Source organism: Pholis gunnellus (genome assembly GCF_910591455.1).
Source record: "Pholis gunnellus genome assembly, chromosome: 7".
Classification (NCBI taxonomy): Eukaryota; Metazoa; Chordata; class Actinopteri; order Perciformes; family Pholidae; genus Pholis; species Pholis gunnellus.
The window spans coordinates 26,304,560-26,317,287 of record NC_136533.1 but is presented as its reverse complement, the minus strand read 5'-3'; the positions used below and the strand labels follow the sequence as shown (position 1 = coordinate 26,317,287).

The 12,728-nt window shown below is 41.7% G+C and overlaps 1 protein-coding gene across 1 annotated transcript; it reads right to left on the bottom strand.

Annotated features, from left to right (window-relative positions):
- Positions 1 to 1,631: 1,631 nt before the first annotated feature.
- olfm4l2 (olfactomedin 4-like 2) lies at positions 1,632 to 12,026 on the bottom strand. Its single transcript, XM_079162519.1, has 5 exons — positions 11,928 to 12,026; positions 11,628 to 11,786; positions 8,182 to 8,394; positions 5,111 to 5,243; positions 1,632 to 3,621 (listed from the first exon to the last, which is right to left on the bottom strand). The coding sequence occupies exons 1-5, from the start codon at positions 11,961 to 11,963 to the stop codon at positions 2,768 to 2,770; spliced, it is 1,395 nt and encodes a 464-aa protein (XP_079018645.1). The 5' UTR covers positions 11,964 to 12,026; the 3' UTR covers positions 1,632 to 2,767.
- Positions 12,027 to 12,728: the final 702 nt, after the last annotated feature.

Here is a 12,728-nt window from a genome sequence, read left to right as displayed (position 1 = left end):
TTCCCCATACAGAAACTTGAAATCAGCCCGACCACATACACGGTAAAGAGCAGACCGTTGGGTTTCGTCCTGAGCCTGCTGTTTGGCTCCTTTAAATCTGCAGGGCAGCAGGTCTGTCATTATGTGAACAGAGCTTTTGGGTGTGTCTGAGAGGCAGCCAGCCAGAAACTGGAAACCAGGCCACAGCAGCGGAAACATCTGTCCTCCTGTCGTCATTGTGATATCACACTGTCCCCTACTGGGTTTAACCAGTACTACTACACACTGCTCACCATACAGATTTCTCAGGCATGGGCTGATTATCACCTGCTTGGTGTTTTAATTAACATTAATGTTGGAAACGTTAATGATATCTCTTGCCCTCCACAAGTTGATAGTGAGTTGCTGCTCTGTGCCATCTTCCATCTTCACATACAGTCTATGCTGTGCATACAAAATAACTCTGCAGACTCTATTTTTGAAGGTGAAGTGCACCCGACCCTGTGGCCAAGAAAAAGAACTAAGTGTTTTGTTATAATGAGCCCTTCATATCTACTAGTGGGTCCTCTTCATGCACTCCGCCAATGCCCACCGCTATGTTTCAACAGCAGCCCAGAACGAACAAACCAAACACTGGCTGTACAGAGAGCCTTTTGCCTTTTTACTTTACCTGAAGGCCACTGCAGTTCTCTGACACACTTGAAATATTTGTTTAGTTACAATGTGCAACCTCACCAGCACACTGCTCCTTCAAAGACAAAATAATGAAATATAGGCATACTTACCTTAACCTTAAACCAAGTCTCCACCCTAAAATGTAAAAGATTTATGGGTTACTGGGATGTGCATTTTTATTCCCCAAAAGGAAGGTGAGTCCCCACAATGTGACTGTGTGAAAATATTTATATCCCCACATAGTGAGTAATACACAAACACTGGATCGAATTCTTGGTACAGCTAGAGGACCTCTGCCAGATGACCCGAGAGGCCGGATCAAGGTCTGACTATTACCAGGATTTTGAATGTGATTCTGTGTTGTACCAGGAGCCATTGAAGTGATTTCATTACCAGTAAAAGTAATATGTTCAAATGTTCATGTACATGCCAGGACTCTGGCCACTGCATTTTGAACGACCTGGAGTCGTCTGTTTGACGAAATAGTCCAACCTGCTTGAGATAAATGCATGAACCAGTCAGTTTGAGATATGAATGCTCTAAGATTTGATACATTGTTAATTGATATAACGCTGTTCTGATTAAATTTGTTTGTATGACTTTCCCCAATTAAGATCAGTATCTTAAATAATGCCAATATGTCATGACTTGTTCATTATATTTCAGAGACAGCGAAGCCAAGTGTGAATACATTTCCTGTCTCTGACTTTCAGGACTAACTAAGAGTATCTCAGTCTTGTCTGTAAAGCAGTAAAAAAAATAATAAGTAAGGCAGCCTTCTTGTATAATGCTCTCTTATGTTATTACAACGTTCAGATTATGGGAGAAAAATATTTTTGAAAATGTTGCTATATAGAATATATTGCAGATCCGGTGGGGATTTCATTTTGATTTGGAGTCATAATTAGCATTAATGTTGATATAGCACACTGATTAACAAGAACATTTATTTAAAACAATTTAGAAGAAAAGCAGGAAGACAAACAAAACAGGAACAATGGGGTTTGCACGATTTAGAGAAATGTATATGGATGTGTTTTCAATAAAGTGACAAAATATGGAACACAGGTGAACTGAGCTGTTGACCTGCTCAGAGCAGTGCATTGGATGGACTGGATTGGCGTCGCCAAGAGGAAATAACCTCAGTACACGAAAATGGAGCCCTGAGATATTGTTCCAACAAAGTAAGAAAACACTGGATGTACAGGATCAAATCTGTCAGTGTAAATAATGTATACTTGCGCCAACACATATACTGCTTACAGACTGCAGGCCTCTACGTAAATAGGGCTGGAACTAAATCACATCCCAGGATGTAGCTTACAGATAACATGCAGCCTCCTGTCCCCACATGTCCCTTTTTTCCAGATATCCTATTTTTTTACCAGTATTTTTTACATTTACTGGTATATATTTTTCATTGTTAATTGTTCATTGTAAATTGTCACAGAGTTGCCAAGCATGACCAGGGCCCTGACATAATAATGATATTTGGTTTTGGAAAAAGTCCTACCAAAGTTTATTTCAGTTTTTATTTGTTTAATTGATTACAAACATTTGTTATAACATACAGTGTGTGATATGCCCTACAAATCCATACAATATGAAGTCCCTGATTTGATATAGCCCCTGTTTTCATCTGGCATTAACAAGCGTCTAGTGATCCAATTCAAATGTGGACAACAGTTCACACCTGATATTAGAAAGCATCTCCAGTCAATGGATTACACATCCCTGCTCTTTAAGCAAATAAACACGCACATCATTTTCGGTTTTGCAAAGACCAAATGTGTCGCTGTTTTTAACCAGCAGCAATGCACTTCCTGTTCCTAGTCTGCTGGAAATTAAAAGAAGAAGAAATCAAAACAATACAGACTTTGATGCACCCTTAATACATATCTATGGGCTTTTTTAAATGTTCAGCCATCGTGGAAAAAGCCAGCTGATGGAATTTTAGAACCCAGATGAGAAACAGGAACGTAGTTTCCTGTTCGGTCCGTGTCGGGGAAGCATCGGGAGTGTTTACACTACAAAATAAATGTGGTCAAATGTGTCCCAGAACGACTCTGCAAGTGGTTTGAGTGATTGAATCACAAAGTGTCTTGGTGGTCGTTTACACTTGGAAGTGTGCCTGGTAGGCCAGTAGATATCCATCGTTGTACATGTAGATCTGCTTGTTGATGGGGTTATAGCTCAGGCTGGCCACTCCTTTAGCCACCTTCTCTAGTGGCAGTGCTAGTGTGTTGTCATCTTTGCCTGTTGCTGTGTCGAAGGCGTAGAACACCTCTTCGCGGTATTCGTCCACATACCGAGTGGCATACAGCACGCCGCACACCATGAAAGCATTGCTCACCGCCTTCTTGAACAGCCTCGTCTCCCACGTCTGTGTGACATTGAGCGTCTTGGCCTCGCCGTCCCAAACCAAACGGCTCACCACTAGATTACCATGGTTACCGACGGTGGCATACAGTGCCCATAGTCCCGACTCATCTGCCTCCACGTCCACATCACTATTGATGCGGCAGTCATAGTAACAATACGGGAACTTGTTGTTAAAACCCACGCCGATGCCCGGAAGGGTCACTCGCTGGACGGTGCTGCTGTTCAAGTCATAGCGGCAGACATCTGCAGAGCGGTAGCAGTGATAGTACAGTGCTTCGCCATATAGGATGGCACTGGGACCCTCAATGGTGTTGACATCAGTGAAGGATGGAGCCACGGTGAAGTCCATGTGGTTGGCGGAGGCCATGAAGTCTTTGTATGTTTGGTATAGGCGCAGGGTGTTGCCCCAGATGTGGCTGTTAAGCAGAGGCTGAACCCAGTAGCTGTTCTTCTGGCCCTCGCTGTCCATCTGGGCCTGCATTCCCCACGAACCAGAGATGTAGCTCTTGCCATGGGGACTGACCTTAGTCATGACAGGATTGCTAATGTTGGATATCAGGCCCTTGAGGCAGTGCCTTTCCCGGCCTGGAAACAGAGAGAGGCGATAAGGTGAATGCAGAGTGCAGTCTAGAGCAAGGGTAGCCAACACAGGGACACAAGAAGCTAATGAGTCACCCGTGTCTAAAAAGAGCACGAGTCACTGGGAGAGTTTAGTGAATCCTTTTTTTCCCGAGGCCAGCATATTTTCAGAATAATTTGCAATGGTAGCTGGATTCTCGCAACATGCAAGAAAAATGCGGGATCATATATAATACGAAAATCCATTCTGTCAGGCTTTAAGTAAAGAGTTTGTGCCCAGTAAGACAGAGCACGGACCAATCGAGAGTCCTGTGAGGAGCTACTGGCAACTATGGGCGTGGAAAATGTAGTAAACTTTACAAAGTTTAATCAATCGGGTGCACTTTGAGAGCAAAATTAAAATGCTAGATCTATGAAGAACCTTGTGCTCTTGTAAACAATTCTGTTCTCTAGGAGTGGTGGTATGCTACTAAGTACATTTGCTCAATTACAATTTTGAGGTACTTTTACAGTACTTGAGTATTTCCATTTTATGTAACTTTATAACATTTATTCGACAATAATAGTTACTAGTTAGGCTACTTTACAGATTCAGAATCAGAATACAATATACAAAATACAAATCAACTAATAAACTATATTCTATTATAGGGTAGTATATATCATAATTATGAAGTGTTTAAAGTAGTTAAAATAGACACCTTTCAGCTGCTACATTAAAGTGATGACATTGAACACATTGATATTTATAATACAATGTTATAGGCCTACCGTGAATATAATATTTGGAATGGGCCATTTTGCAAAATTAGTTTACTTTTACTTTTGGTACTTTAATTAAATATTTTGATCCGAATCTTTTTTGACTTTTATTCAGTAACATTTTGATTGAAGGACTTTTACTTGTAACAGAGTATTTACACACTGTGCTCTCGTAAATAATTGAATCAAAGACATCAGTGATGACACATCAAAAAAGTCACACCCACAAAGCATGGTAAACAAGATGGGGTTCGTGTTTCAAGATGGGTCTTGAAACACAAACAAACAAACATGCGCAGATATCGCCGCACCGCTGCTTAAGAAAAGGGACCCGCCGGCTGGCCTTCCCTGTTGAGATGTGTAAGAATATTTCTGGTTCATTATTAAACTGTGGCCGGACAAAATAGACTTTGGCAGGCAGCCACAGTCTAAGTAATTAATGGGAAACCAAAAAGAGAATTTGTAAAGTCTTAGGGGGCGAAGTATTTTTTCGAGGCTTGTGGATCCTTCATAAGATGCTACCACATAGTTTGAGAATAATAATTAAAATTGCATTTTTGAAAATTGTTCCATACAAAATTACCATTTAATCAATGCAAAAATAGTTGTTCAGTTGTTTAACAAATAAGGCAAAATCAATTGCAATTTTCATACATGTCATTAAATTACTACACACACACACACACACACACACACACACACACACACACACACACACACACAGTATACTTGCCTCTGAAGTCTTTGGGGATGGACTTGCAGGACTCAGCGCTGTTCTTCAAGTAGCGCAATGTCTCTTTGACAGTCTTCATGTTTATTGTGTCTGACATCTGCAGCCTGTCTACATCTGTGCGCAGTTTAGCCACCTAACACACACACACACACACACACACACACACACATACATACACAACATTTTACACAAAGTGTTACTGTTGAAATACAAATCGGAAATTAGGGCCTTCTTTGTCAAAACTACATACACAAAAACTCTTGCAAAAGCAACACTTCATTACAAACTATAAACTCTTCTAAAAATGGCATTTTTGAATCACAACTTTACACCCAAGCACCAAATAAATAGCTCTGTCCATATGCCATCAACACTGATGTGCTAAGTATCAAACTATATTTCATAGCACACAGAGGCTTTTAGCTTTCAATGACGTGTCTAAAGGAGCTAACCGTATAACTCGTTAACCAAGTTATTTAAAAAAAATTGTGTTTTAGAATTTTAGAAACTAAAGCAGATAATGTGCTTATGGTCATGGGGGCAATAGATTACTACATGAGTTAGTGCTTTCAATCATTTTGCCACAAGTACCTTTTTTTTGAGGAATTGAAAGGAATAATTTCAGTTGTGTTCTCTTTTATTTCTGTATTGTACCCATGACATTACATGGGTATATAACATAATGCAGCATTCTTATTTATATTACATTTTTCTTTGCTGTATCTAGGGCTGCAACTAACGATTATTTTAATAATCGATTAATCTGTCGATTATTTCTTCGATTAATCGATTAATAATAATCGATTAATCGATTAATCGGATAAAAAAACAAAGCATTAATTTCCAACCGAAAAAATCGCGTGACGCTGTGGCGCGATAGCCTATCAGCGTTGAGATGTTTCTCCTGTCATCACTGACGTCCTGCCGTTGTTGAATCAGGAAATTAATACTGTAGCCGTCTGTGTTCACCCAGAGCTCTACGATCCCTCATATCAATAGAGACCGAACTATGTGTATACATGTGTGTGTGTAAACCATATAGTGCAAACAATGAATAGACGCTGCCGTATTTACGTCTAGATGACGTTATTGTGAGTGTTGATGGACCTGCTATAATGTTAGCATAGCCTAGCATCGATCGATCCGAGCTCCATTGAGAAAACAAGTATAAATCAGCATCATTACGTAGTTATTTCGGAGTCCCCTTTTTGTCGGTTTATTGCCGTTAAATCACAGCCAAATCTGTTTATTTTGTGTTCATACAGCTGTAGTAAACAGCCGACGTGTGGCTTGCTAGACACAGTGCGCTCGATAAAATCCACGGAGCTCCTCCGGACTATGTTATGAACCAGACATGACGGCGTTTAGTTTCCCGTGATATCTGGGACTTCCACAACACATACTAGGCAGAAATACAGGTTATTTTTTCCACAGTTGATGGCGGACAGTTGAACGGCTTTCAGGCCGATAAGCCGCGCCCCCTCTCCGGCGCGTCCGCGAATGAACACAAATAGTCCCCGGCGAGACCGGCGGCGTGAATCACGTCATTTGCGCCGCGTTCACCGCGTTTGGTGTGAACACGGCATTATTGAGTGGCGTAATAATCGCATGACACAACGAATCGATAATGAAATTCGTTGCCAACTCTTTTAGTAATCGATTATTATCGATTTTATCGATTCGTTGTTGCAGCCCTAGCTGTATCATATTGCTATTTGCTGATGGAACATAGAGTTTCACATCATGTTACTCATGTGGACTATTGCTCTGCAACTTTAGAACTAGTGTCACTCATGTTCTGCCAGTGGTGGGCCGTCAGGGGTACATCAGCAAGGTACAAATATTTTTCCCATTATCTTATTTTCTCATTGCACAGCTACTGTGTTCCTCAGTTGCTCTGCTTCCAGTGCAGCTTGTTTTAAGTAGAGCTTTTATCCAATCAGATTTCACCTCTGTGTCTCTAGGTAAGAAGAGAGGCCCGAGGCCTGCAGACTCACAAGTGAATCCATGTACAGTTTAAGTGAATGGGGACGATATTGTTGATTGTCATAGTGTTCAACCAATCAGATCTTTAGTTTGACATGTTGGGCGTATTCTTTGACGTGCCAGAGCCTGCTAGCTGGCCTACAACTACGTCACCATTATGTGCAGCTCAGTTTCCAGGTGCAGCTCTGCAGTGAGGTTCAGTGTGTGCTGTGATTGGTCCGTGGGCGAGCACGTGACTATTGTGAAACAAACCTTAAAATAGCCATCAGAGGCTTAGTCAGAGTAGTAAGAGTTCAAATTGAAAGATATGGAAGAAATTATGAAATGTTTTACATTTTGCTTGGTGTAGATTATTTGTTTTTTTTTACCTAGCTTTGTTTTTTAACACTCAATGGCTGAAGGAGGAGAAACGGATTTGTGAGTTGGGATTTAATTGTGGGATTATACTCTTTGTCAACAAAGAAAGGAGGATGGAGTTTGTCTTTAAGTGAACAGCATTTGATAAGTGAACTGCGTTTGTTTTTTTACATCTAATATCTGAATGGTCCTCGAGTGTGTAGCAGAATGCGTGTTCCGCTGCAGGTCTGCTTGATTGATTTGTCATGCTCTGTTATATGAATATATGTGACTGGTTCTTGTGAGTTTGTTGTTGTCATTGTGTTAATTATATAGATTTGGACTATATGCATTGTCTGTTAATTACGAAGCATACCGTCATGCGCGGAGTTATTGTTTGTTAAGCTAGTTTAGCCTAGCCTCTCAGAAGTGCGGGGCCTCAGCTGTTTTTTGTTGTGGTTTTTTTTGTTCCGGGTTGAGAGGTCACAGCCCGTTGTCTCCTACGTGAGCGCAGTCCACCGAAAGCATTATATTTCCCACAATTTAAGTTTTTCTTCATTTTCCAAATGCACTAGTATTATTCAAACGTATTGTTCGGTTTGTAAGCCTACAAATACGTTTCAACCCCTAGAAACAAATAACCATAGCTGTGGCGCCATCATGAGGTTATTAGGTGATGTTTCAGCTGCAAGACAGCACTGAAGGCCCCAGGTATAAAATGCACGACCCGCCATAGTGTTCTGCGGTACCTCTTTGGAGAGTTTCGTTGTTTGCCCGTTGTTTAACTGGCTGTGGATGGCACCAATGTCAGTCTCCAGTTGGCTGAGCTCCTGGCCCAGCAGGTCCAGAGGCAAGTTTGTGTAAATGCCACGGTTTTGCAGGTACTTGAGAGGATTCAGCTGCTCCGTCACGTTTGTGATCAGAGCCTGGATCAGAGGGAGACACCTGTTGGACAACTCCACCTGCAGGGAGACACAGTTAGGGACTCTGAATGTGTTTTCAGGATTCCAGGTTCAAGTAGTGTATTATGAAATGTTCTTATTTTCCTCATTTTCATTGGGTACTGTACCCATGGATGGATTACTGAACTGGGCCACAGGGCACAGGCCCAGGGGCCCTAAGTGTCAGGGGCCCCTCTGACCTTCAGCTACAAAACTTCCCAAAGAGACAAGCACAAAGCATGAAGAGACTCAAAATGAACACAAAGAAACATAAATCGACTGCTAAGAGTCATGGCCAGGCACAAAACAAATATAAAGACACAAAACTAACACAAAGAAACACAAAATGAATAGAGACACAAAAAAAGACTACAAAGACATGCAAAACAATTGCAAAGAGACACAAAATTACCACAAAGAAACATAAAAAGACTAAATACATAAAATGACTGCAAAGAGAACAAAACAACTAGAAAAAGAAACTAAATGACCACAAACAGTCACAAAATAAATTTGAAGAGGCATTACATTTCTACAAAGAGAAACAAAACCACAGAGAGATGCGTAATGACTACAGAGAGACACAAAACAACAACAAAGAGGGGCCAAACAAATATTAAGGCACTGGGTCTTGCTCCTATGTAGTAGAATGGGGCATTTTGCATGTCTGTGCCCAGGGGCCTGTTGTGTCATAATCCAGGCATGATTGTACACAACAAATGCAAAGCAAGAGAGCCGAAGATTCTGAAATGCTGATAGTAATCAGTGTGGAAATGTTGCCCTTCTACCTTCACTTGGCCATGTTCCTCAAAAAAGCCGTGTTTTTTGTTTCTGCTTGATTATTAATTGCAGTCCTATGTTTCAGTTTATTTGATAGGTTATCAACTAAGGTTTATAAATGTCATGAGCTTGTTTTATGGACTGTTGATCTGCCTGCATGTTGGTGCATCAAGGAAAGTGCAAAGAGGTTTGCCTCATTATGCCCTCTTAAGGTGTGTTCACACCAAACGCGATGAACGCGGCGCGATTACATACAAAGTCTATGTACAGACGCGATGAACGCGATGGCGCGATAGCGTGGCGCGTTTGACGCGTCAAAACGCTGAAACGCCCCAAACGCAGAAGTTGAAATATTTGAACTTCTGCGAAAAAATCGCGTGACGCTCCAGCGCGATAGCCAATCAGCGTTGAGTTGCTCTCCCCGTCATCAGTGAAGTCCTGCTGTTGTTGAATCAGGAAATAAATGCTGTAGCCGCCATGTTCACCCAGAACTCTACGATCCCTCATATCAGTAGAGACCGGACCAAACTATGTGCATACGTGTGTGTGTAAACCATATGGTACAAACAATGAATAGACGCTGCCGTATTTACGTCTAGATGACGTTATCGTGAGTGTTGATGGAGCTGCTATAATGTTAGCATAGCCTAGCACCGATCGATCCGAGCTTCATTGATAAAACAAGTACAAATCGGCATCATTACGTAGTTATTTCGGAGTCCCTTTTTGTCGGTTTATTGCCGTTAAATCACAGCCAAATCTGTTTATTTTGTGTTCATACAGCTGTAGTAAACAGCCGACGTGTGGCTCGCTAGACACAGTGAGCTCGATGAAATCCACGGAGCTCCTCTGGACTATGTTATGAACCAGACATGACGGCGTTTAGTTCCCCGTGATATCTGGGACTTCCACAACATGTACTGAGCAGAAATAGAGGCTATTTTTCTACGGTTGATGGCGGACAGTTGAACAGCTTTCAGGCCGATAAGCCACGCCCCCATTCCGGTGCGTCCAGCGCGATGCACGCGAATGAACACAAATAGTCCCCGGCGATGCCGGCGGCGCGATGAACGCGATTCGCGCCGCGTTCATCGCGTTTGGTGTGAACACACCATTAGGCTACATCCATACTACTCCGTTTTCAAACGTAAACAGAGTTTTCAAACAAAAACGATCTCCGTCCACACGGCGTTTCAGCAACGTTTTCGAAATGATCTCCGTCCATACTAACACGCCTGAAAACGAATACCACGTGACTCTTCACGTACACTGGGCATGCCTGTGGGTGTCGATGTCAACAGGAAGTAGATTGGTTGCTTAGTTAAAAAAAATACGACAGAGTAATAAAGTAGTCTTTAATAATGAAAGGTCGTGTTTGATACTTAAGATCTTCTCTAAAATCTTCCTCTATGAACTCAAACAGACACAATCCGTGGAAAGTTTTAGAAGTTTTATTTTTCAGACATAGTTACAGCGCTGCAGGTCTTGTTCTATCTCTATCTCTCTCTCGCTCACATATCAAATTTACTTTAAAGTCAACACTTACACGTAACAGTTTGCTAGAATATGGGTCCATAAATGTGGTCAACACACGTCTCACTCGTTTCCTCTGTGTTGTTGTCTGCTCTCACTCGTAGCTCTGCTGGTGGCTTAACTATCTGTCCTACTGAATAGCTTTTACTGCTAACCGTGACTTCAGACGGCCGCTCCATCGGTCTGATAACGCAAAGACAACAAGGTCAGCATCGCCTGTAATCAGTTGTCCATGTTAAATTAACCTGGTAGTCGATCGGTAATCAATGTTGTCGTTTGTGAGCTTCTGGGTAAGGGTCACGTGATAGACATGTGACGAATCAGGGAAGGAGACGTCATGACTGCTAACAACCAATCAAGTAGCGAACACGGGTGTGTGCGTCATCTTTTCTAAACATATCCGTTTCCGACCGTCCACACGAAAACGCAACCCCGGAGTTTTCAAACTTATCTGACCTCGGGAGCGTTTTCAAAGTTATCCGTTTACGGTGCTCTAAAACTCCAGCGTAGTGTGGACGCTCAGTGTTAACGTAGCAAAACATATGCATTTTCAAATGGAAACGGAGTAATGTGGACATGGCCTTAGTAGGGAAGGGCAGGGACCCCCTCCCCTGCCCATATATCATTCATAGCCTAGTTTTTACAACATTTTGTTACTGAAAACAAATTGATTGTTTTTAAAAGCTGTTTAAAGTAATTTGTGATACAGAGAGATATCCAAAATTCCTCCTTTAAAATCTCCAATATGTCAACAAAATGAAACAAGCACTATCAACCTAGCTTCATCCTATGTTCAGTTTTCGATTCTAGAAATGAATGCAAACTAGCACATATTTAATAAGATAATGCCTCGTTTGCAGATCTAAACATAACATTTCATATTCTTTTCACCGTATTCATGTAGGGTGTCCCTCTCATGTAAAGTGCTGCTTAGTTCTCACCTGTTCCCGCAGGCTGCTCAGAGATCCTTCACAGGACTGAACCTGCCGAAGTACGGCCTCGTAATTCACAGCGGGGAATGACCACATGGCAGGGTTCACCTGGCAAACACACGAGCCGTTCTTCCTCTGGCCCGACACACGCTGGGCCCGGACGTCACCCTGCAGTCGCACGCAAGTAAGAAAAACACTGATGTTGTATACAGCAGGTTTACAAGGACAGTAAAGACACTGCACTGATAAAAACAACCATAACAAGTGCTATTTGCATTAGCATCTAATTGAGTAGGATATCAAACTCACTGATGAGAGCAGCAGCAGCAGGAGCAGCGGCAGCATGTTTACAGTTGGAGAGATGAATGGTGGACTGACAGGGACAGACGCTGGTGGGACTGAAGTCAAAGCACGTTTTCCCCTCACTGATGAGTCACCACGAGCCTTGAAACTCTAGAAGTGTGAAACAGTGGAGTTTCACAACACTTATGGTCAACTCAGCAGTTTTCCTTATTTCCCCCCTTAGTTCAGTCAGTAAACTGAACGTCTCCTATTTTTAATTGTTTTTTAAAAGCTTCGCAAGACCTGATGTTTGTGTTAACAATTAATATTCTCTAAATATTATCATGCAGTGATGTATTTGATAATATAATCAAAATACTCTGTACACTTGAACGTGTGATAGGCACGTCAGATGAGTGGAAGATTCTGTAAACAATCTCACTTGCTGCTGGATTATTTCAAATATATGTATTACAGACAAAAAAAAATGTTATTCATAAATCTAAGAAAAATGTGTGGAAATAGTAAGTGGAAAAGATGGCCTTCTTCACGCAGTAGTGGACCAGGAGCCAATCAGAGAAAGCTTGTTACACCCCATGGTTAATTTGCATTGTTTTGACTCTTTTTTTACCAGTGCAAGGCAAAAAGTGTCATAGAGAGCCCAACTAGAGAGGCCAAAAGAAGAAACTAAATGAGCAGATCCGGTAGCTAATGGAGGGAGGACAAGCAGCGGGGAAATGGGAATGCAGTGCCTGATTAAAATCTGTATTCTTAATTCATTTTGTGAATCCAATTATTTGTTTCTCTGTTTCAACTTCATTGCCAACT